General features: G+C 52.0%; 1 protein-coding gene across 1 annotated transcript in view; it reads left to right on the top strand.

Annotated features, from left to right (window-relative positions):
* The first annotated feature begins 3726 nt into the window (after positions 1 to 3726).
* wb (wing blister) overlaps positions 3727 to 18052 on the top strand; it is a 16376-nt gene continuing 2050 nt past the window's right edge. Inside the window, exons 1-33 of the mRNA XM_029110503.1 lie at positions 3727 to 3793; positions 4942 to 5031; positions 5116 to 5303; positions 5435 to 5597; positions 5688 to 5938; positions 6047 to 6239; positions 6376 to 6599; positions 6700 to 6858; positions 6953 to 7273; positions 7370 to 7520; positions 7677 to 7869; positions 7949 to 8337; positions 8426 to 8686; positions 8809 to 9093; positions 9228 to 9518; positions 9684 to 10007; positions 10129 to 10863; positions 10969 to 11195; positions 11305 to 11513; positions 11604 to 11800; positions 11902 to 12267; positions 12375 to 12594; positions 12798 to 12933; positions 13042 to 13834; positions 13952 to 14184; positions 14332 to 14650; positions 15004 to 15231; positions 15445 to 15992; positions 16111 to 16284; positions 16500 to 16706; positions 16779 to 17006; positions 17167 to 17331; positions 17439 to 17654. Coding sequence (XP_028966336.1) covers positions 3727 to 3793; positions 4942 to 5031; positions 5116 to 5303; positions 5435 to 5597; positions 5688 to 5938; positions 6047 to 6239; positions 6376 to 6599; positions 6700 to 6858; positions 6953 to 7273; positions 7370 to 7520; positions 7677 to 7869; positions 7949 to 8337; positions 8426 to 8686; positions 8809 to 9093; positions 9228 to 9518; positions 9684 to 10007; positions 10129 to 10863; positions 10969 to 11195; positions 11305 to 11513; positions 11604 to 11800; positions 11902 to 12267; positions 12375 to 12594; positions 12798 to 12933; positions 13042 to 13834; positions 13952 to 14184; positions 14332 to 14650; positions 15004 to 15231; positions 15445 to 15992; positions 16111 to 16284; positions 16500 to 16706; positions 16779 to 17006; positions 17167 to 17331; positions 17439 to 17654 — 8751 coding nt within the window. The remainder of the gene's footprint in view (positions 3794 to 4941; positions 5032 to 5115; positions 5304 to 5434; positions 5598 to 5687; positions 5939 to 6046; positions 6240 to 6375; positions 6600 to 6699; positions 6859 to 6952; positions 7274 to 7369; positions 7521 to 7676; positions 7870 to 7948; positions 8338 to 8425; positions 8687 to 8808; positions 9094 to 9227; positions 9519 to 9683; positions 10008 to 10128; positions 10864 to 10968; positions 11196 to 11304; positions 11514 to 11603; positions 11801 to 11901; positions 12268 to 12374; positions 12595 to 12797; positions 12934 to 13041; positions 13835 to 13951; positions 14185 to 14331; positions 14651 to 15003; positions 15232 to 15444; positions 15993 to 16110; positions 16285 to 16499; positions 16707 to 16778; positions 17007 to 17166; positions 17332 to 17438; positions 17655 to 18052) is intronic.

Here is an 18052-nt window from a genome sequence, read left to right as displayed (position 1 = left end):
ACTCGGTTCTACTCGAAGATTGTCTCGTTGCAGTCTTTGTCGTGGTTCGGTCTCTGACGCTAGCCGAAAGCTCTTCAACGTAGAAGCTCTCTTGGGAGGATGATCTCGATAGCGGATAATCGGCCGCGGATCCGAAACTCTTGGGACCCACGGCGCTCGAAGCAGCACCCGTCGATTGAGAGAAAGCGGAGGCGGTGTACTCATACAATCGGTTCGATTTCAGTAGTTCATCCCATTTCTTGAAGAAATGCCTCCGCACGTAGAAATAGTCCTGTTCGTCGAGAGTCGAGGTGCAGAAATTGTAGGAAATCAAGACCAGGGATGCGAGAGCGCGCTCCATCGGCATCACGGGATACGCAAGGAACAGAATGACCAGGGTCAACAAACCTCCACTCGAGGGCAGGCGTCCCTCGAGCCGCGCGAGCTCCTGGGATTTATTGAAATACGACGAGGTTTCAAAATCCGAGTGTTCGCTCGTGCTCGTCGACCAGTTCCTGAAGCCGTAGGTCTCGATAGCTTCATCGAAGACTGAGTTCGCGATGAGCTGCAGGTATGACATCACATGAATGAGTAGAATGAAGTATTTCGCAGGATCAGTGACATCGGTGAGGGTCCACAAGTTGAAGTCAGAGGTTCTCCGCCAGTAGAACAATACACCTTGCGTGATGATTGCGGTGAAGATCGTGTATAGGCATCGCTGGCTGCTTGTGCTGTAGTCGGCGAACAAGTCCATGCAGTTCAACAAGTAATGGAGGAAGAATGCCACAACGATCAACATGATATCCCAAGCCAGGTCCCAGGCTTGTTCACATCGACTTCTGTAAACCGGACGACCGGCTTTCTCGAAGTCAGGGAAACTCAACACAACAGCCAGGTTGAAGACTGTCATGAGACAGAGGCCGAGACATGCCACCGAGAAGACAGAACGCGCCCAGCTCATTTCGAAGAACGTCCACAACAGAAACGGAAACAGTTTTGGTCGAAGAAAAAACACAAAAACAGAGTGTCGAGTGGTGATGAGTGTCGAGTGCTGATGATCGACCGAACGACGGTTTGTTCGTTTGTTTTGGGCATGCGTCAGCGCCATCCAACGGCCGTATTGCGAATCAGCACGGGAAGTAGTCTCGCGATTATGGGCAGGGGTGTGTAGCATGGACACTTATCCGCACATTTATTTGCATGGGAAGCATCCATCGATGGTGTGCGTTCGACTTTTCCTCTGTAGAAGACTTAGTGCGCGCAATAAAATTTCAGACTACCCTGCTCTATCGGCTACGATGATTGGTGTCACATGAATGAAAACATTCTATTCATGGAATTCGTCCTGACGGTCCTTTATTTCAATCTTCGCCTCAGCGAGAAATGACCAGCGATGCCTCAGCGTTCTCTCCCGGGAAGGGGAAACGGCCTGGAGCGCGCACTTTCCGCTCAGAAATTGCGCGACGAAGCGCTCCCGAGAAGCTTGCGGCGGCATATCGACTTGTGAATATTCCTCATTAACCAGGAACATCATACCGGCCCATTATCCAGCCCGACTTCGTCATCATGGATCGCAACGTATATATCTCTTACCTGGGCGCGCCCGATGTGAACTCTCTCGTCTGCACACCCATTTAGGTTGGCCCGAGTCGTCGAGCATGATGGCGTAATAGAAGCCGTATTTGCAGGCGCATCTGCCGCGGTGCTCATGCGAATGACGCCAAGTCCATCTCCCGTTCGGGATAGAGGAACCGTGGGTAACGCATCGCCTGGTGGCGATCGGGGCGTGGTTCAAGACTCCGTCAAAGAGAAACGCTTCTTTTTTGCCCCGACCGCAGTACGAGCTGCAAGGCACGTCTTGTCCCGAAGGGACCCACACGTAACCGAAGGGTTGATAGGCGGAAGTTTCATTAAGGCACATTCCTGCAACGACGTGACTGCAATGAGCAGTTGCCACTTTCGAGAGCCTGTCTGAGACGCGCAGCTTACGTTTCGTCCATCCGATGACTTCGTTGTAAGGGGGCAGCTCGATACTGGGGGTGTATCTCGAAAAATGTGCGAACTCGCTCTTGTTCAACGGCAGATGCCTCCACAGGTCTGACACTTGTGAGGATATATTCAGCGGCTCAGAATCGTCGAGAACGATTCTATTTTCTGTTCCACAGGGTGGAATCATCTCTGTGCCGACCACCAAGAACGAGAGGAGGAGTCCCGCCATTCGGATCAGGATACTGAGACCCTCTCAATCCAAGATCGTCCTTCCTGGCTGCAGGCCTTGTTCGAAGTCCAGATCGTGAAACCAGGGGCTACTCACGGGTAACTAGGTGTCCTCAACAACAATCTCTGCCAAGGACTCGAAAGAGAGCGCTGTGTTTTCCCCTAGCTCTCCATGGAAACTCACGCTTTTCCCTCGCGGGTCATACCTCTCATCAGCCGGGGAATCTTTAGCTTTTGGGGAAGTCCCACTCGCCTCATCGGTGTCTTTGCCACAGCTCCAGGATCGACGAAACTTCGGTTCTTTATTTACGGCGGCTCATGGAGGAAACTGCGAAACGGGGAATGCCGGGAGCGGAACACACACAGGCACATCCAGCATTGTGTGAGATCATCGAGATCCTGCTTCTGTCATCGAAGCGAACGAGTCTCGCCTACAGCATCTATATAGCAGCGTCGACGGTGAAGACTGACGGCGGAGTTCTTTCTCCCTCTGATTCATTCTGTGTGGAGATCGGTTTGATTGACCGTACGCCTGGCTGATTGCTCACGATCGTACGAGAGAGGTTTCCTCGGTACCGATCGAGACTGCCTGTCCGGAATCGCTTTCTTGGCTCTGGTGTCCCCGCTCTCTGCGTCGAAATCTCAGGAATCCCCTTTAAACCGAGGTAACTGTCTCCGACGGCCTTCGCTGCGCGGGCACTCAGCCAAAGTTCCGCATATCGTAGAGCTCCTTATGGCTCGGATGAACGAGTTCTCCATTTTGATGGAATTTCCTGCCTGAGAGCGCCATTCTTCCGTGGATATTTCGAAGTCCGGCACTGAAAACAAGCTGCACATCCTTGCTGCCTCGCGCAGGGGATGCCTTGCTCCTGTCCGTCAGCCGGTATCTCCTCGGTGTGAACGGAGGTCATTTTCCGCGCTCCGAGTCCGCGGGTTAGGACGTAGAGAAGAATCCGATTCGAAGAAGATTTCCCCCGTAACTCGGGATGATGGCTCTCGCGGATTTTCCGAGCGGAATGAACGAGCAGAGTTGCTCATTGGCCACACGGATTCTGGCTATGAAGCCAGAACTCGTGTGGAGAGCGCTGCCAGTCTCATCGAGATGTATTCGAACCGTTCAGTGATCACATGAACATTGTGCTCGGGAGATTATCCTCATCACTGGAAGCAGCGCATGATGACCGCGATATCATAATATCAGGAATCATCGACGCGGACACGATCAGAAAATATTTTCATCCCAAACTTGCATCTTCGATCCCAAGAAAGTCTAGGCGACTGCGGGGGGGGGGGGAGAAAAAATTGTGGGAAGCGTAAATATCCGGGAACGGAGGAGAAGCCACCGCTCACTTATTAGATCGATGCCACATGTTTTTTCAGATCAGCTGACGAAGTTGAGCCTCGCTCACCCTCGTCTTCAGATACGCTCGCCCTCTCCAGTGTGCTTTCTTGGGCCGAAACCTCCCACGCTCGCTGAAGCGCCGATGCGCTGGATCCGAAACTTCAGAGTTTACTTCGGCGGGGTGGGAGATGACCGGCAGGAAGATGCGCTCGCCGGAGACGCGGAGGTTTTTAGTGTTTCTAGTGCTTATCACGGGTGAGTTCACCTTCCGATTCCGGCGTAGTCCGGATCCCGATCTGAGCAGATAAACGCGCGCCCTTCTCTGTCATTGCCTTCCCCATGAAATCCCTTCGGAGCATCTGCTCGCAAGCTCTGCTCCGAGAGAATTGGAAATATTGAATCCACTGACGGGGAACCCGGGAAAGGGAATCACCGATTTCTTGAATTCACCTGCCGATCATTGATGTATTACCGACAGCTGTACCGTAATCGCTCCTCATCTCCGAATGAATCGCCTGAATCGTCCATGTAACTCCGGCGCGATTTCGAGAAACAGATGCACATGTGTCAGCTGTCAAAATTTCTGACGTGGATATTTCGGGCTCCGTGCTCTTGGGCAATCATTCAGTATCCATAGAATTCAAGCCATTGGCCTGGCTTAGCGATTATCCGAATGTAGCCTCCTTCCTCGACCATTCTCCGAAACGACCCGTGTTCACATGCCAGGAGTTCCCAAGGTTTTTCACGTGAGAGCTGGGGGTCTGATAATTTTGGGTATGATCAGGCGCTGCATGCATTGTTCCGGTCGCCTGGAATGCAATCAGGACACATTGTATCGATATTGTACCGGGTTGTCAAGTGAAAGCGGTTTCGATTGAGCAGGATTTGCGTGGGCGCTCCAGCGCCGTATATAGACTCTGCAGTCCGATAAAAGCGCTCGCTTCGGGAGTCTTCGACGATGTCATCGTGAGCAGAATCGAAGGGCTGAGCATTCCTTAAATTGGGGGAACCGATAGGTGGCCGACACGAGTCCATGCCCCGAGTTTTCTTATTTGTGTAAGCGATCTAGAATGCTTCAGGAAGCTGGTGGGGAGAGGGAAACCCCGAGAGCACCGGAATTCTGGCCTATCAGGGACAAGTACCGAATCTCGTGCAGAAGCTTCAGTAGGGGATATAATCACGAATACTAGAAAAAAGCTCACACGACATTCGAACTGTTCCTCGAATTCGGGCTCATCCGCTCGATTGCGGAGTCTTCGAAGTTGCGAAATACTTTCTCATTGATAGTAGACATCGATAACATCTGTTCGGGCCGACTTCAGAATCGAAATTGCTTAGGCATGAGCGTTCGAGTTGATCATGCGTGCCGACACGGTCAGACCAAAAGGATTCTTGCTTTACAGGTTTTGCCTCGACGAAGGCGTTCTATCCGCTGTACCCAGAAATTCAAGACTTACACTTGCGAGCGAATGCGAAAGCGAATGCTACGTGCGGTGAGTGGTTTGGACCTTTGTTCCGGTTCCGCGGACAATTGGAGCATCTCAATGACGAGTCACACTCTAACATCGTGATTCCAGGGGAGAGCAGACCAGAAACTTATTGCTACTCGGCTGAGTTCGGGTCAATCTGTAAGGTTTGCGACAGCAATCAGAATCGGCATGCTGTCCAGGATATATTGGATGGTCGGAGGGATACTTGGTGGCAGAGTCCGTCATTGCACGAGGGCGAGAGGAACTTCGTTACGATCACCATAAATCTCAATGAGGTAGAGCCTTTCCACCAAACTCGATATGCAATAATAATTGACGACCTTTCTACGGCAGCATACCTGAGGCATCGTATAACCTCATTATCGTAATCACGCTGGGCATAATGGGTACGATTGCAAATCTCAAGGTCTACGAGATCACTGAAGTTGTGCTCAAAGCCCACAAAGTCAACAGACCAGGAAACTGGATCTTGGAGAAATCAGTAGACGGTGTCACATTTCTGCCTTGGCAATTCCACGCGATCTCCAACATGGAATGCTGGGAAGCGTACAGGATAAACCCAACACCCGGTACGGAACGTCTTCGTCCGACTCTCATTCCGCTAGTGCGTGAACCTGCTTCGCGGATTATAACATGACGAAACTCCTGTCGATTTTCAGACTTCCCGTCGTATCAGACGGACGACCAAGTTATCTGCACGGAATACTTCTCGGCGCCTGGAGGGAACCAGATGGCTTTCTTTGAAACGACCAAAGGTCGCTCTGGGGAAGCCGCAAACGGCGACACTCTGCGCCAATTCATGAAAGCTCGGTATATCCGAATTCGAATGCAGAAATTGTTGGCCAGTACCCCCGAAGGCGAGAAAAGTTCCGTGACCTCTCCCACCAAGTTCGGTCAAGACGGAAAAGAGGTAAGTCTCGCGGAAAATCTGAGGCCAGAGCCGACACGGGAGGTGAGAGGCATGTATGGGCATATAAACCGGAGCTAAAGTGCCATTATTTGTTCTCATCTCCTTCAGTTCTTCTATGCCATAAGTGACGTGGAAATCAGAGGTCGTTGTGCCTGCAATGGTCACGCTTCCCGATGCATACCGGACGGGAATTCAGGCCAGATGAGGTGCCAATGCGAGCACAATACTTGCGGCAAACACTGCGATCAATGCTGTCCTAAATTCTCCGCCAAGCCGTGGGTCAGAAACGATACATGCACTCGTGAGTTTTGCGCAGGCTTGTTGGACCATTAGGACCAGAGCTCTCAGAAATTATTCGGCCGTCAGATGGACCGTCGAGAGACTTCAGAGAGGACTGGGAAACTAGAAATATTCGTAAAGCTCGAGTTGGATTTCAGCTTGCGAATGTAACGGTCACGCAACGGAATGCAGATTCGACGAACAAGCGGACTCGGTGTGTGTTCACTGTACCGGCAATACCGCCGGTCAATTTTGTGAAAAATGCAAACCAGGATTCTACAGGACGGCAAATATGCTGCCCCATGACGATTGCATACCGTGCAAGTGCGGCAAAGACGGCGCGAGTGGAGACTGCGTTCCGGACAATTCCTTCGATCGGCGCGTACGTTGAGTCCATAGGGAGATGTCTCCAAGCTTTGATATCGACAAGGCTGTAGCGCCGAGCACGGAAATATTTGTCTCATGGCGGAATATTTGCTCAGGAGCCCGGCGAATGTATCTGTGCCACCGGGTACACGGGGAAAGATTGCACGGAATGTGAAATCGGATATCGGAAAAGCGGTTCAAGCTGCATCGAATGCAGCTGCGATCCCCGGGGCGCTGCCGTGAATGATTGCGATGCCGATGACTGCCGATGCAAGGTAAGGCGTCGGAGAATATCCGTCTGGAATCCGTCCCCAGTGGATTGTACACATCGAACAATGTGAAAGAATTAAGGATTCTTCCTCATTGCAGTCGCACGTGAAAGGAATCACTTGCAATCAATGCAAGGCAGGTTTCTACAACTTGAACTTCAACAATCCGAACGGATGCGCGGAATGCTATTGTTTCGGTATCACGAATCGTTGTCAAGAGAGTGATCTACCCGTGAGGATTATCGAGAAAGAGCCCGCCCACTGGGAGGTCTCCGATCTGAACAATCAACAAAAACTACCCACTCACCCTAGTGAAGACTTCCCTGGAGCCACCAGGGAGGCTCTCCTGGACTTGGCCACCTTCAATCCTGCCGACAAAATCCTGTATTGGAAAGCACCTCGCGAATACGTCGGAGCGAAGGTACGTACAACGCGCGACGATCGAGGAGAGGAAATAGTCGCCCGCAGAAGATCCGAGTCCGTGTCCCGCGCTGAAACAGATCTGTTCGATCTCCAGATGAATTCCTACGGAGCTGCCCCGGACGTCAAAGTGTCGTTCGAGCCGTCGAGAGGAGACGTTTCGGAGGGAGGTTTCTTGGATAAGAGGGCTGATATTGTTCTCAGGGGCAAGAACGGCAAACTGATCGGAGCGGTTTCTGCCGATGTCAGTGAGTACAATATTTTTTTCCGCGGGATCTCTCCTCTATCTCGGATACCGTTGAGCGGCTTTCCATTCGAGGCAATGTCCGTATGTAGCTCTGGATGCGAAGATGAAAAAAAGAGCTTCGATCTGAACATCACCAAACGCAAGTAATTCACCACAGAGCCGACGGATGAACAAGCGCAGTACCACATTCAGAATCCTCTCCGCGAACACGGATTCTACTACGTGTCGGACCCGGACACTGGGGAGCTCAGCAAGGAGCCGGTCTCTCGCGAGGATTTCACCGTGATCCTCTACGACCTTGAAGACTTCTATGTCAGAGCTCGTTATCACAAAGGACAATACGCCGGATGGTGGGTTCTACTTGCAGCGGAGTAGACGTCGGAATATTTCTGCCAGTTAAGCTTGCTTACGGGCGTTTTCGAATTCAAGGCTGCACAATGCTTCGATGCCCGTAGCCTCTACCGAGGTGAACAGCATTGAAAAAGCTCTTTTCCTCGAGCACTGTTTCTGCCCTGAAGGCTACGAGGGCCTTTCATGCGAGCTCTGCGCCAAGGGATACCGCCGAGTTAATAACACGCTTGTCAAGGGCATATGCGAAAAGTGTCCGTGCAACAACCATGTGGACCGCTGCGATCCTTATACGGCTCAGTGCGGACCATGTCTTCACAACACGATGGGAACTTTCTGTGAGAAGTGCAAGTTCGGCTTCTACGGAGACGCGACCATCGGCAAAGAGGACGACTGCAAACCTTGCGCTTGTCCATTGACGATCCCGAGCAATAATTTCGCGGACGGCTGTAAATCAGTCTCTGAGACAGGTGGGCTTACCTCCCGATCGGGTCATCGACTTTTTCCTTCTTTTCGGAAATTTTCGCGCGTCATACACACAGTCTCTCGTTTCCGCAGAGTACGAGTGCATCAATTGCAAGCCCGGCTACACCGGGAAACATTGCGAGCGCTGCTCGGAAGGCTACTTCGGGAACCCTACCGTTCCGGGAGGCAAGTGCATTCCCTGCCAATGCGGTCCCAATGTCGACAAAAGCCGGAAAGGTTGGTGCGATCATCGCACGGGTTACTGCAATTATTGTCTCGGCAATACGGACGGTTGGAACTGCAGTCGATGCAAGAAACTCTTCTATGGCAATCCGCAAATACCCGACTGCAAAGGTATGTTGCTTCTGGCCGATTGCTTCCCGCGTACGCATACGTACGAATACCTTCGCTCTTCTCCGACTCTCGAGCAACATGATGGACGATCATCCCATGAATTGACCGCATTTTCCCGACAGCGTGCGAATGTGATCCCGTTGGCTCTTCGGAGATGCAATGCGATCCCGTCACGGGGCAATGTAAATGTCATCCTGGTTTCGGAGGCCGTACGTGTAAAACATGCGACGTCGGATTCGGAGACATCGCTCAGAAGTGTATCGAGTGCAAATGCAACCCCATCGGAAGTAACTCGACCGTCTGCGATCCCTATACTGGTCACTGCATTTGCAAAGAGGGAGTCTTCGGACAGCATTGCGATCAATGCAAAGACCTTCACTACGGGTTTTCTACCTCAGGATGCAAATGTGAGTTTGGCGAAGGTAGCTCCCGAAAAGCGGATGATCTGAGACTTTCGCGGGGGAGAGGGATGGGGTGCGTATCTCGCTCATCGCCATCGAAAGTATGGAGATCCCGAGCTGAAAGAAATTTTCCTCTCTAGTCTGCGATTGCTACGCGCCTGGATCCCACGAGCAACAGTGTGATGTTGAGACAGGTCAATGCAAGTGCTATCCACATGTTATCGGCCGCCGGTGCGATAAGTGCGAGAGCGGTTTCTGGAACATTCAGACCGGGGCTGGATGCGAACCTTGCAATTGCAATTCCGTCGGAGCGTCGGGACCCTCCTGTGACATTCGGACCGGACAGTGTATCTGCAAGCCCGGCGTCGGAGGGAAGAAATGCGATGTTTGTTTGCCGAACCACCGCAAGTTCGGTCCCCAAGGCTGTTTCAGTGAGTTTTCGTCCATAATAATTGTTGTGACACACCACACGATCTCAGAATCCACCATTTTCCACAGGCAAAGGGATTATAGGAACGAACAAGCATTGAGACTTACATCCTTACCCGACGACGCTTCGAGATTAACCGTTTGCACATTTATTATTCATCGCACAGAATGCGAGCCTTGCGACGCACCGGGACACGTGTGCGATGAAGAAACAGGAAGCTGTATCTGTCCGAAAAACACAGGCGGACCGGACTGTTCGCGCTGTAAGGAAGGCTACTTCGGTTACATACCGCAGGAAGGATGTCGACCCTGCGATTGTAATTCGGTCGGATCGCTGAGCGTCGACTGTGATGGGAACGGACAGTGTCGTTGCAGAGAAGGTTTCGAAGGCGTCAAGTGCGACAAATGCACTTTCGGCCATTATGGATTCCCCCACTGCAGACGATGCGAATGTAACCTCGAGGGAACCAAGCCCGAGCAGTGCCGAAACGGTGAGCTAAGAAGAGCCTTTCCAGAGCCCCCCACTAGCTCTGGATCGCCCCCTTCAGTGGGCGCACACCGGAAGATAGGTGGTCTTCTATTTTCTCATTTTACTCTATTTTAATCTCTCAGGCATTTGCGGCTGTGACGACGACGGCTACTGCCACTGCAAGGAGAACGTCGAAGGAACAAAATGCGACACCTGCAAACCAGGAGCTTTCGCTTTGCAATACGATAATCCGAGAGGTTGTACCGAGTGCTTTGTTTTCGGACGCACTTATCCCCCCAAGTGTACCCAGTCTCCGTTCGTGTGGTCGGAGAAATCGATGGTCCTCCCGTACGAAGTGACTTTCAGGACTGGAGGATCTAGAGATAAACCTCTACCAACGCGCGAGGGCTTCACACACATTCCGATGACAACCAACAGAACCACGGTCACGGTCGAAGTGCCCTTCATGCTGAGCAAGCCTCTCTACTGGGAACTGCCGGAGCAGTTCCTGGGGGACAAAGTTCGCGCGTACAACGGTCTATTGAAATTCAAGAAAACATCTCAATCGAGCGACGTGTTCCCGGAGAGAGTGCTGGATAACCATCCGCTCGTTGTACTTTTCGGGAACTTCCGTTTACGCCTCGCGCACAAACCACCGAAACAGGAACGACCGTTCCGCAACGGACATTACAGCGTGCGACTTCACGAGGACGAATGGATGGACTTGGATAATCCGCGGGTGAACGTCACTCGACCAATGCTGATGGTGGCGCTGCAGAAAATCGATCATTGGATGATACGAGCAACAGAAGGCTCGGACGTGAAATTCGCGAGTCTTGAAGACGTCGTCCTGGAGTACGCTGTCCCCGAAGAGCAAGGTAAGGAGATTGTCGAATCCCGGAAGGCAGCTGTTCCCATTCAGGAGGTCGAATATCCTCTAGCCCGTGGCGGATAAAAACATCCCTACTACCTCCGGTGTTCAGGCATCATATCAGGAGTTTTGCCGAGAATCGCCTACGGAGTCGAGCTCGGTTTTTGTCCCCGGGAATACACCGCGTCTTCGTGCCAGGATCCTGCGCCTGGCTACTATCGCAAGCGCAAGCCAAATTTCCTGGACAGCAAGGACATACTCGATCTCGTCGGCTGGGCCGAACCCTGCGAGTGCAATGGAATGGCTAGCGAGTGCGACAAGGAAACCGGAGTCTGTTTCGTAAGTGTTCCAAGCGGAGGATACGGACTCGGATCGTACCCGTTAGAGACAAGATCTAACTTTAGGAAAGCTTGACGTATCGGTTCACCTTTTCCCCTTCTTCTGGCAGAACTGCCGAGACAACACAGTGGGAGATCACTGTGAAAAATGCGCTCCCGGTTTCTACGGAGATCCTGTTCGAGGCATCGCTTGCAATCCGTGCGCGTGTCCCAGACCCGACAACTCGTTTTCCGACACTTGTGAATACCGTGGGGAAGACTTCAGACAATACGTCTGCACCAACTGTCAGAAAGGATACACGGGACTCCGTTGCGAAATGTAAGGCGTTGAGGAATCCGGGGTCGGGAGAGCGGACCAGCGTCGGGGCTGCGATGTCGGGAATTCTAATGAGCATGGCGTGATTTCTAGCTGCGCTGACGGTTACTACGGTGATCCGAACGTTGTGAACGGAACTTGCAAGGCCTGCAACTGCAATCCATACGGAACAATCCAGGGTGGAGTCTGCGATAAGAAGAACGGTCAATGTCCCTGTATTCCTGGAATCTCGGGACGGGATTGTACGGTTTGTCCACGACGGCACGTCTTCACAGAATTCGGCTGCAAATGTGAGTTGACTTGACCGACATCGTCGGGAGAGTGCACCGGAGGGCAGTGACGGAGTTCTCTCTGCAAGAACCTATTTATTGAATCCCAATGCGCCTTGCAGCTTGCGATGACACCTGTACTGGAGCGCTGCTCAACGATATTGAGCAGATGTTCGACTGGTTGAACCATATCGATATTAATGAGCTCCTCAAAGCCCCGTGGTACAATCTACTTCGTCTAAGCGATTCCTTGCGGCGCACGAAAAATGCTATGGACGACTATCGCGGTCAGATTGAGGAAGCCGAAGGAATTCTCCGGGAGTCCCTGTTTTCCATAAACTTGGAGAGCCGCATCCAGTCCATCAACTACCAGCTCCAAACAATTTTCAATCAGAAAATTCCCCGGGTGCGAAGCGACCTCCACGAGATCGAGGTGCACCACAAGAAACAGAGGGTCGAGATCGAAGACGAGTACAAACTCGTACAGCGTAAGAACCTGCGACAATTTTTTGGACCCGATCGGAGATCGATTCACGGCATTCGGACAAATTGCCTCCACCGCTCGGTCTCACTGGCTCGTCGTTGAACCTTCTAGATTTGGTAGAACTCATGAAAAAGTACGGCTTCGGACCGGGAAGCACGACGTCCGCAGTCGAGAGGATGTACCGGGAAGCCGAGGCTTGGCTAGAGTTCATCCTATCGGTTCGACGGGAAGTGGCTCCGCTCCCCGAGGAGGCTCTACGAGAGCTCAGGCAGGCGAACGGACTTATCGATCGAATCCGAAACGCCGTGTTTGATGAGGGAGCCCTGAGAGCGTAAGTTAACATCAGCGAAAATCCCTGCTTATTTCTTTGATTTTCGATTAGCCTAGAGCATCGGAATCTCTCCCGCCGAAAAGGGTTGAAACCCCTGTTCACGAGTCGGGCTCCGAACAATAACAATAATTGGAGTCGACGCCAGAGGGCCCAAGCTTCTGTGGAGCAATAAATCATAAGGCCCTCAATTTATTTGATTGCAGACTCCTGCAACGTCTGAACATTTTGCAAGAGCTGCTGAAAAGTGCCCTGACCTTGATCATCGAGAAAGGCCAGAACCCGACAAAGGAGGCTCTTGGAATAATTGATGGACAAATGCGAGTCTTCCAGTCCTTAATTGTGAGTGGGGTTTCAAGTTTCTCGTTTTCCCACCGAAAATCTCCTGCGCTCGTTCCATTCGGTTCGGAGCCCCCGAGTTGAGCTCTCACGTTCGATCCTGATCCACAGAGGATGATCGCTGCTATCAACGAGGCTAGCAGTAAAACCACGGGTATGATCGCTAAGGCCGACACTCTACTGACGGAAATCCGGAAACTCCTGAGAGCTCTCCAGCTGAAATTCGACGAAATTCCTGGCCTGACGACGGCCATCGTGAAGAGATCCGACGAAGTGGAAAAAAGACGCGCCATTCTTTACCGACTCAACCCAGAGTACCGAATCAAATACGTGGAGAAATGCATTGCGCATTCCAACGCGATGACTGCCGAAATTGATCGCATCTCGAGAATGTTCCAGCAAACGGCTCTGCAATCACTCAAGCCGCAAGAGGCCGCCAAAGTCTACCAGCTCTTGATACAAGAGATCAGGGCGGCCGCCGACGCAGTTCGTGACGCCGAAGTTGCCTTCGAAATGGCCAGGGAAAAATCCCATCCTAGGGGAGGCGAGAGTCTCCTCCAAATGGCCGAGAGATCGTTGACAATCAGCAAAGCATTGTTGGCCGATGCGAAGAATCTCAAGGATCGAGAGTTGCCCGGAGTGCACGATTCGCTCCGGAACAAGAAAAGGTTGCTCTCGGACGCCGATGTTCTCATTGGGGAAATAATGAGGTTGCTCAAGGCCATTCCACCACTCGATCAAGTAATAACTTCGTTCACCGAGTGGGACCCGAACGATCCTAAATATAAGACGCTCCAAGACCAAGTGGCCTTCACTCGGCAACGCGTGGCCAATTTAGTGCGGAGCATTGAAATCATCAAAACTCGAGTGGAAGAGCTCTACGGCGGATCATCGGCGGGACTCGGTAAGGAAACTTCGAGCTGGGACGGCGCTTCCGGGGCCGAGTCGTAGGCTGTTCTAAGAAAGAGCGACCGAACACAGACGAATGCAATTATCGAGCGGTATCAATGTCCATTTCCAGACGATATCGACAGAATTCTGGAGGAAATTAAGGGCGGCATTGGACGAGTTCTGCAAGCGACATCGGCTACTGAAGAGAAAGTCAAGCGCCTCGAGGAAAAAGAAATCGAGTTCGGCGCGAACCTTGACGCCCTCCGGCGAAAGATCCTCAACGCCCGACAGAAAGCCTCCAGCATCCGAGTTTCCCTGAATGGAAAAGACAACGGAGTCTGTCACCGAACATTCCGACCGATGGTATGTGCACCCGGCCTCGCCATTAAGCGTGTCGGTGCATTTCTAGCGCTCTGGCTCGTTGCGTAGCTGCTGCCGATGAGTCGACACTCGCTGTTCGGCGAGAGCGTGGGGCGAAGTCTTTCTCCTGAACAAGCGTTTCCCCTTCAGATGCATTTCCCGACTTCGACAACCATCGAAATGACTTACTCGATAAGCTCCGAAGCTGCAAACAGTCTGTTGTTCATTGCGGCGAACACGCGCGGCAAGAATGACTTCATCGCTGTGGAAATGGTCAATCGACGAATCAAATGCAGTTGGAACATCGGCGACGAGACCGTTTCTGTGGAGAACGAGCTGCGGATCGATAATTCCGATACCAGATACAATAAAGAGCCTAACTGGTACGACATTGTCGTCGAGAGGACCAGGAACGTGGTTTCGCTCTACGTCAAGAGACGCAAGGATAATTTCATCCTGATGGCGAGAGGTACGAAAATTGGCATATCGACTACGCTCAATTTCATTTTTATATCTACTAACACGTTATCACGGCCGAACCTGCTCGGGGGGGGGGGGAAGTATCTCCGGAGGAATCGCTCTCCAGGCACGGTGACGAATTTTCTTCTCCGTCATCTCTTCCTATACCTCCTTAAAGTCTTTCTCTATCCAATTATTTTTTTTTCATCGGATTCTCGAATCGGACTGTTGATTACACAAGCGGCCATGGATAAAGTATTCGGCCGCACGGGGACGCCCTTGAGCGAGCTCGACTGCTCGATATCGCTGATTCCATTCTATAATACTAATCTCTGCTTGTGATTCGATCTTTTCATGTGATAGGAAGCACTAGTCCTGAACGCGGTCAGCAGGTCATAGACTCAAGCTCGTACTACAGTATCGGCTCGATACCCTCAAACATCACGGCCTCGAGACAGTTGGTAGCCCATAACTTCGTCGGCTGTCTCGCTAGTCTCAAAGTGGATGGCAAACAGATTGGTCTGTGGGACTTCCACTCCAACAGGGGCTGCGGCGGTTGCGTTGAGGGTCCCACAAAGGAGACTAAACAAGGTTTGTGCTGGATTCTGAGTTTTCTCTGAAGTCATTGGAGGCTCCATTACGATGGAGCCGCATCGTGACGACCGCGAGGGAAGAGAAGCTCGACACCACGAACTCAGTGACCAGGAACAGCACTCGACGAAACTGAGGGGAGACGGAGGCTTTTCCGACTGGAAGTGCTCGGGGAATCCTCGAATACTGCCTCATCGATTTTGAATATTCCAGGGGTGTATCAGTTCAGCGGCAGCGGATACTCGATCGTTGATCAACCCTCGACGTACCGCGACAAGAATTATTTCGTACAGTTCGCTTTCCGGACTCTCGATGAGAACGCACTCCTATTCTTCGCGCCCAACAGAGCCGTTGGCGATTATTTCGCCATTTTCCTCCGCGATGGACATGTGGTCTTTCGATTCCGGGTGGGTCAGCACGACCTCGAGGTGTACACTGAGCGCAGATACAATGACGGCAAGTGGACGGTCGTTTCTGCCGAGAAGAATCAACTCGACGGCATCCTCTCAGTGATACCCAAGGACGGATATCCCGAAAGGCTGACGGAGCAAATGCGCCCGTCGGCCCAGTCTGCCCTGCCGTCTCTGCGACAGGCAAAGCTCTACTTCGGCGGAATGCCACCAGTTTTCCCGTCGGCAAGATTCTCAGATCGGGTGATTCTCGACGCCTTCCTCGGATGTATCAAGGACACCCAATTGTATTCGTCCGGCGTTGATCTGATGAAGACGTCGCACGGGGTCGAACTCGGCTGCGAAGTGAAGGTTCGTTCATTCCCGTTCGCTCGATTGAGTCGTTGCGTCGAAGAGCGAACGTCTATTTCCTTTTTCCCACCAGCGATTCCTCATCGCTCCTACGACATAAATCTCTCTCCGATCGTAGAAAATTCCGGCGGTGAGCTTTGACGGCAAGTTAGGCAACTACGTGGAATTGAAGAGCCACAAGCTACTCGAGCAAGGAAACTTCGGCTTCACCTTCGCTACAGAGAAGCCCGACGGTCTGCTCATGCTGAGCACGTTCCTCACGCGATCCAACGTCGATAGAAGCCTGCGTGAGGTGAGTTGCGCGTCACGTTCGTAATCATTGTACGAGCTGTTTCCTATCTGGATACTCAGACATGTTCGACTGGGAGTCGGGTGGTGGGTGCCGACCGAGCCAAGGCATCTCGACGGGATGTAATGGACTGTATCACCTTTATTGTCTCGGGGTCATTCCTCCGACCTCTGATTGTGTGAGAAGACTCAAGCTCCATGTTGTTGTTTTTCTTTCAGAATTACTATTCTGTTTCACTGAAGGAAGGACATCTGATTTTCAAATTCGGTGTCGGCGAGAACCATGGCGAGGTACAATATCGAACCAAGGAGACTTACAACGACGGCCGGCTGCACACGGTGTCAGTGCATCGGGTTTCGAGAAAAATCTCCATCAATGTCGATGACGGTCGCTTCGGAACCCGGGAAGCGTTGCGTCTGCCAGCAGTAAGTGAATTAGATATAGCGTCTCAACAAGGGTTATTCCTAATTCGCTGTGACACGGGAAATTCATTTCAGGGTATCGGAGACATCATGGCTCCCGGTGACGTGGGTGGCCTATTCCTTGGAGGATGCAGGACCGATCTCAACACAGCGCACCAAGTCGCGACATCCACCGCGTTCCAGGGAGTCATAAAAGATGTCATCTTCAACGATAACATAGTCGGCTTCGAAGACCCAATCAATCATAGGCACGCGAAGATCGGCAGGGAATTGGCGGAGATGAAGAGTTACATCGACCATGAGGTATGAATTTATTCATATGCGCAGCTCCTTCGGGACGCCAAGGAATTACCTCCGTAGAGGAGCCTCCTCGTACTCTATTTTCGCTGGTGACGGGAATAGCCAAGAGGATGTCATAACCAGGCTCCGGCGATCACGGGTATGGAATTTTTTATCTGAACAGGAGGACCTCGTGGAAGAACGAATCACGGAGCACTGGCACACCGTGAGCTCTTCTCACGACACCGCGAAAGTGGGCCGCTGCAACAACGTACCTCACGAGAGCTTCGAGCCGAACGCGATGGCTTTCGGAGAATCTGTCCACTCGCATATCTCCTATCCGATCGAGGTCTGTCTCGTCGCCATTATACGTTCTCTTCGCCTCCTTCCGAAATTCTCGGGGGTTTTGAATGATGTACAATATAATAATCTGGTTTTGATGGGTGTTCATTCCAGGTCAGCCAGTGGCGACGAGATTTCAGCATTCGTTTTGAAGTCAAGGCTCATCACCACTCGGGTCTTTTGGCGATGTTGCGGAACAGCAAGCACGGCAATCACATCGCGGTCTTACTTCGAGACGGGCACATTGTCGTCCAGCACAGGGACCGCCACAGGAACATCAAGGAAATTCAGTCCTCGTCGGCCGGATTCGCTGACGAAAGATGGCACATCGTAAGCGCCTCGATGGCCGAGCAAGACAATGAACATAATGACATAGGGTACACCGATTCAGGGACGTATGCGAGAGTCTCGCGAGGAGTGGATCGCGTCGAGGCGAAGATCCGGAACGCAGTGAGCTCCAAAGCGATTTGGCGGGATCAAACAAGGTCGATCTGAAAACCGCATCCGAATCGAGGCGGATTACGTCTTGAAATGTGCGGACGTCCCCGTTCGTCCTTTTGGCCTCAGGAGTCATCTTTTCTCTCGCCTCTCGTGAGAGAGGTCCGGTGATGAGCCTGGTGCTTGCTCCGAGTTGCTCCGTCGAACCTTCACTTGTTTGGAGTTTTCAATCCGTGATTCTCAACATTCCAATTACGGATCGAAGTACTGTGAGCTCCGCTCAATATATG

This window comes from Galendromus occidentalis, unplaced genomic scaffold, assembly GCF_000255335.2.
Source record: "Galendromus occidentalis unplaced genomic scaffold, Mocc_1.1 scf7180000076600, whole genome shotgun sequence".
Classification (NCBI taxonomy): Eukaryota; Metazoa; Arthropoda; class Arachnida; order Mesostigmata; family Phytoseiidae; genus Galendromus; species Galendromus occidentalis.
Note: the sequence above shows the minus strand (reverse complement) of the source record. Positions and strands in the feature narration are given on the sequence as shown.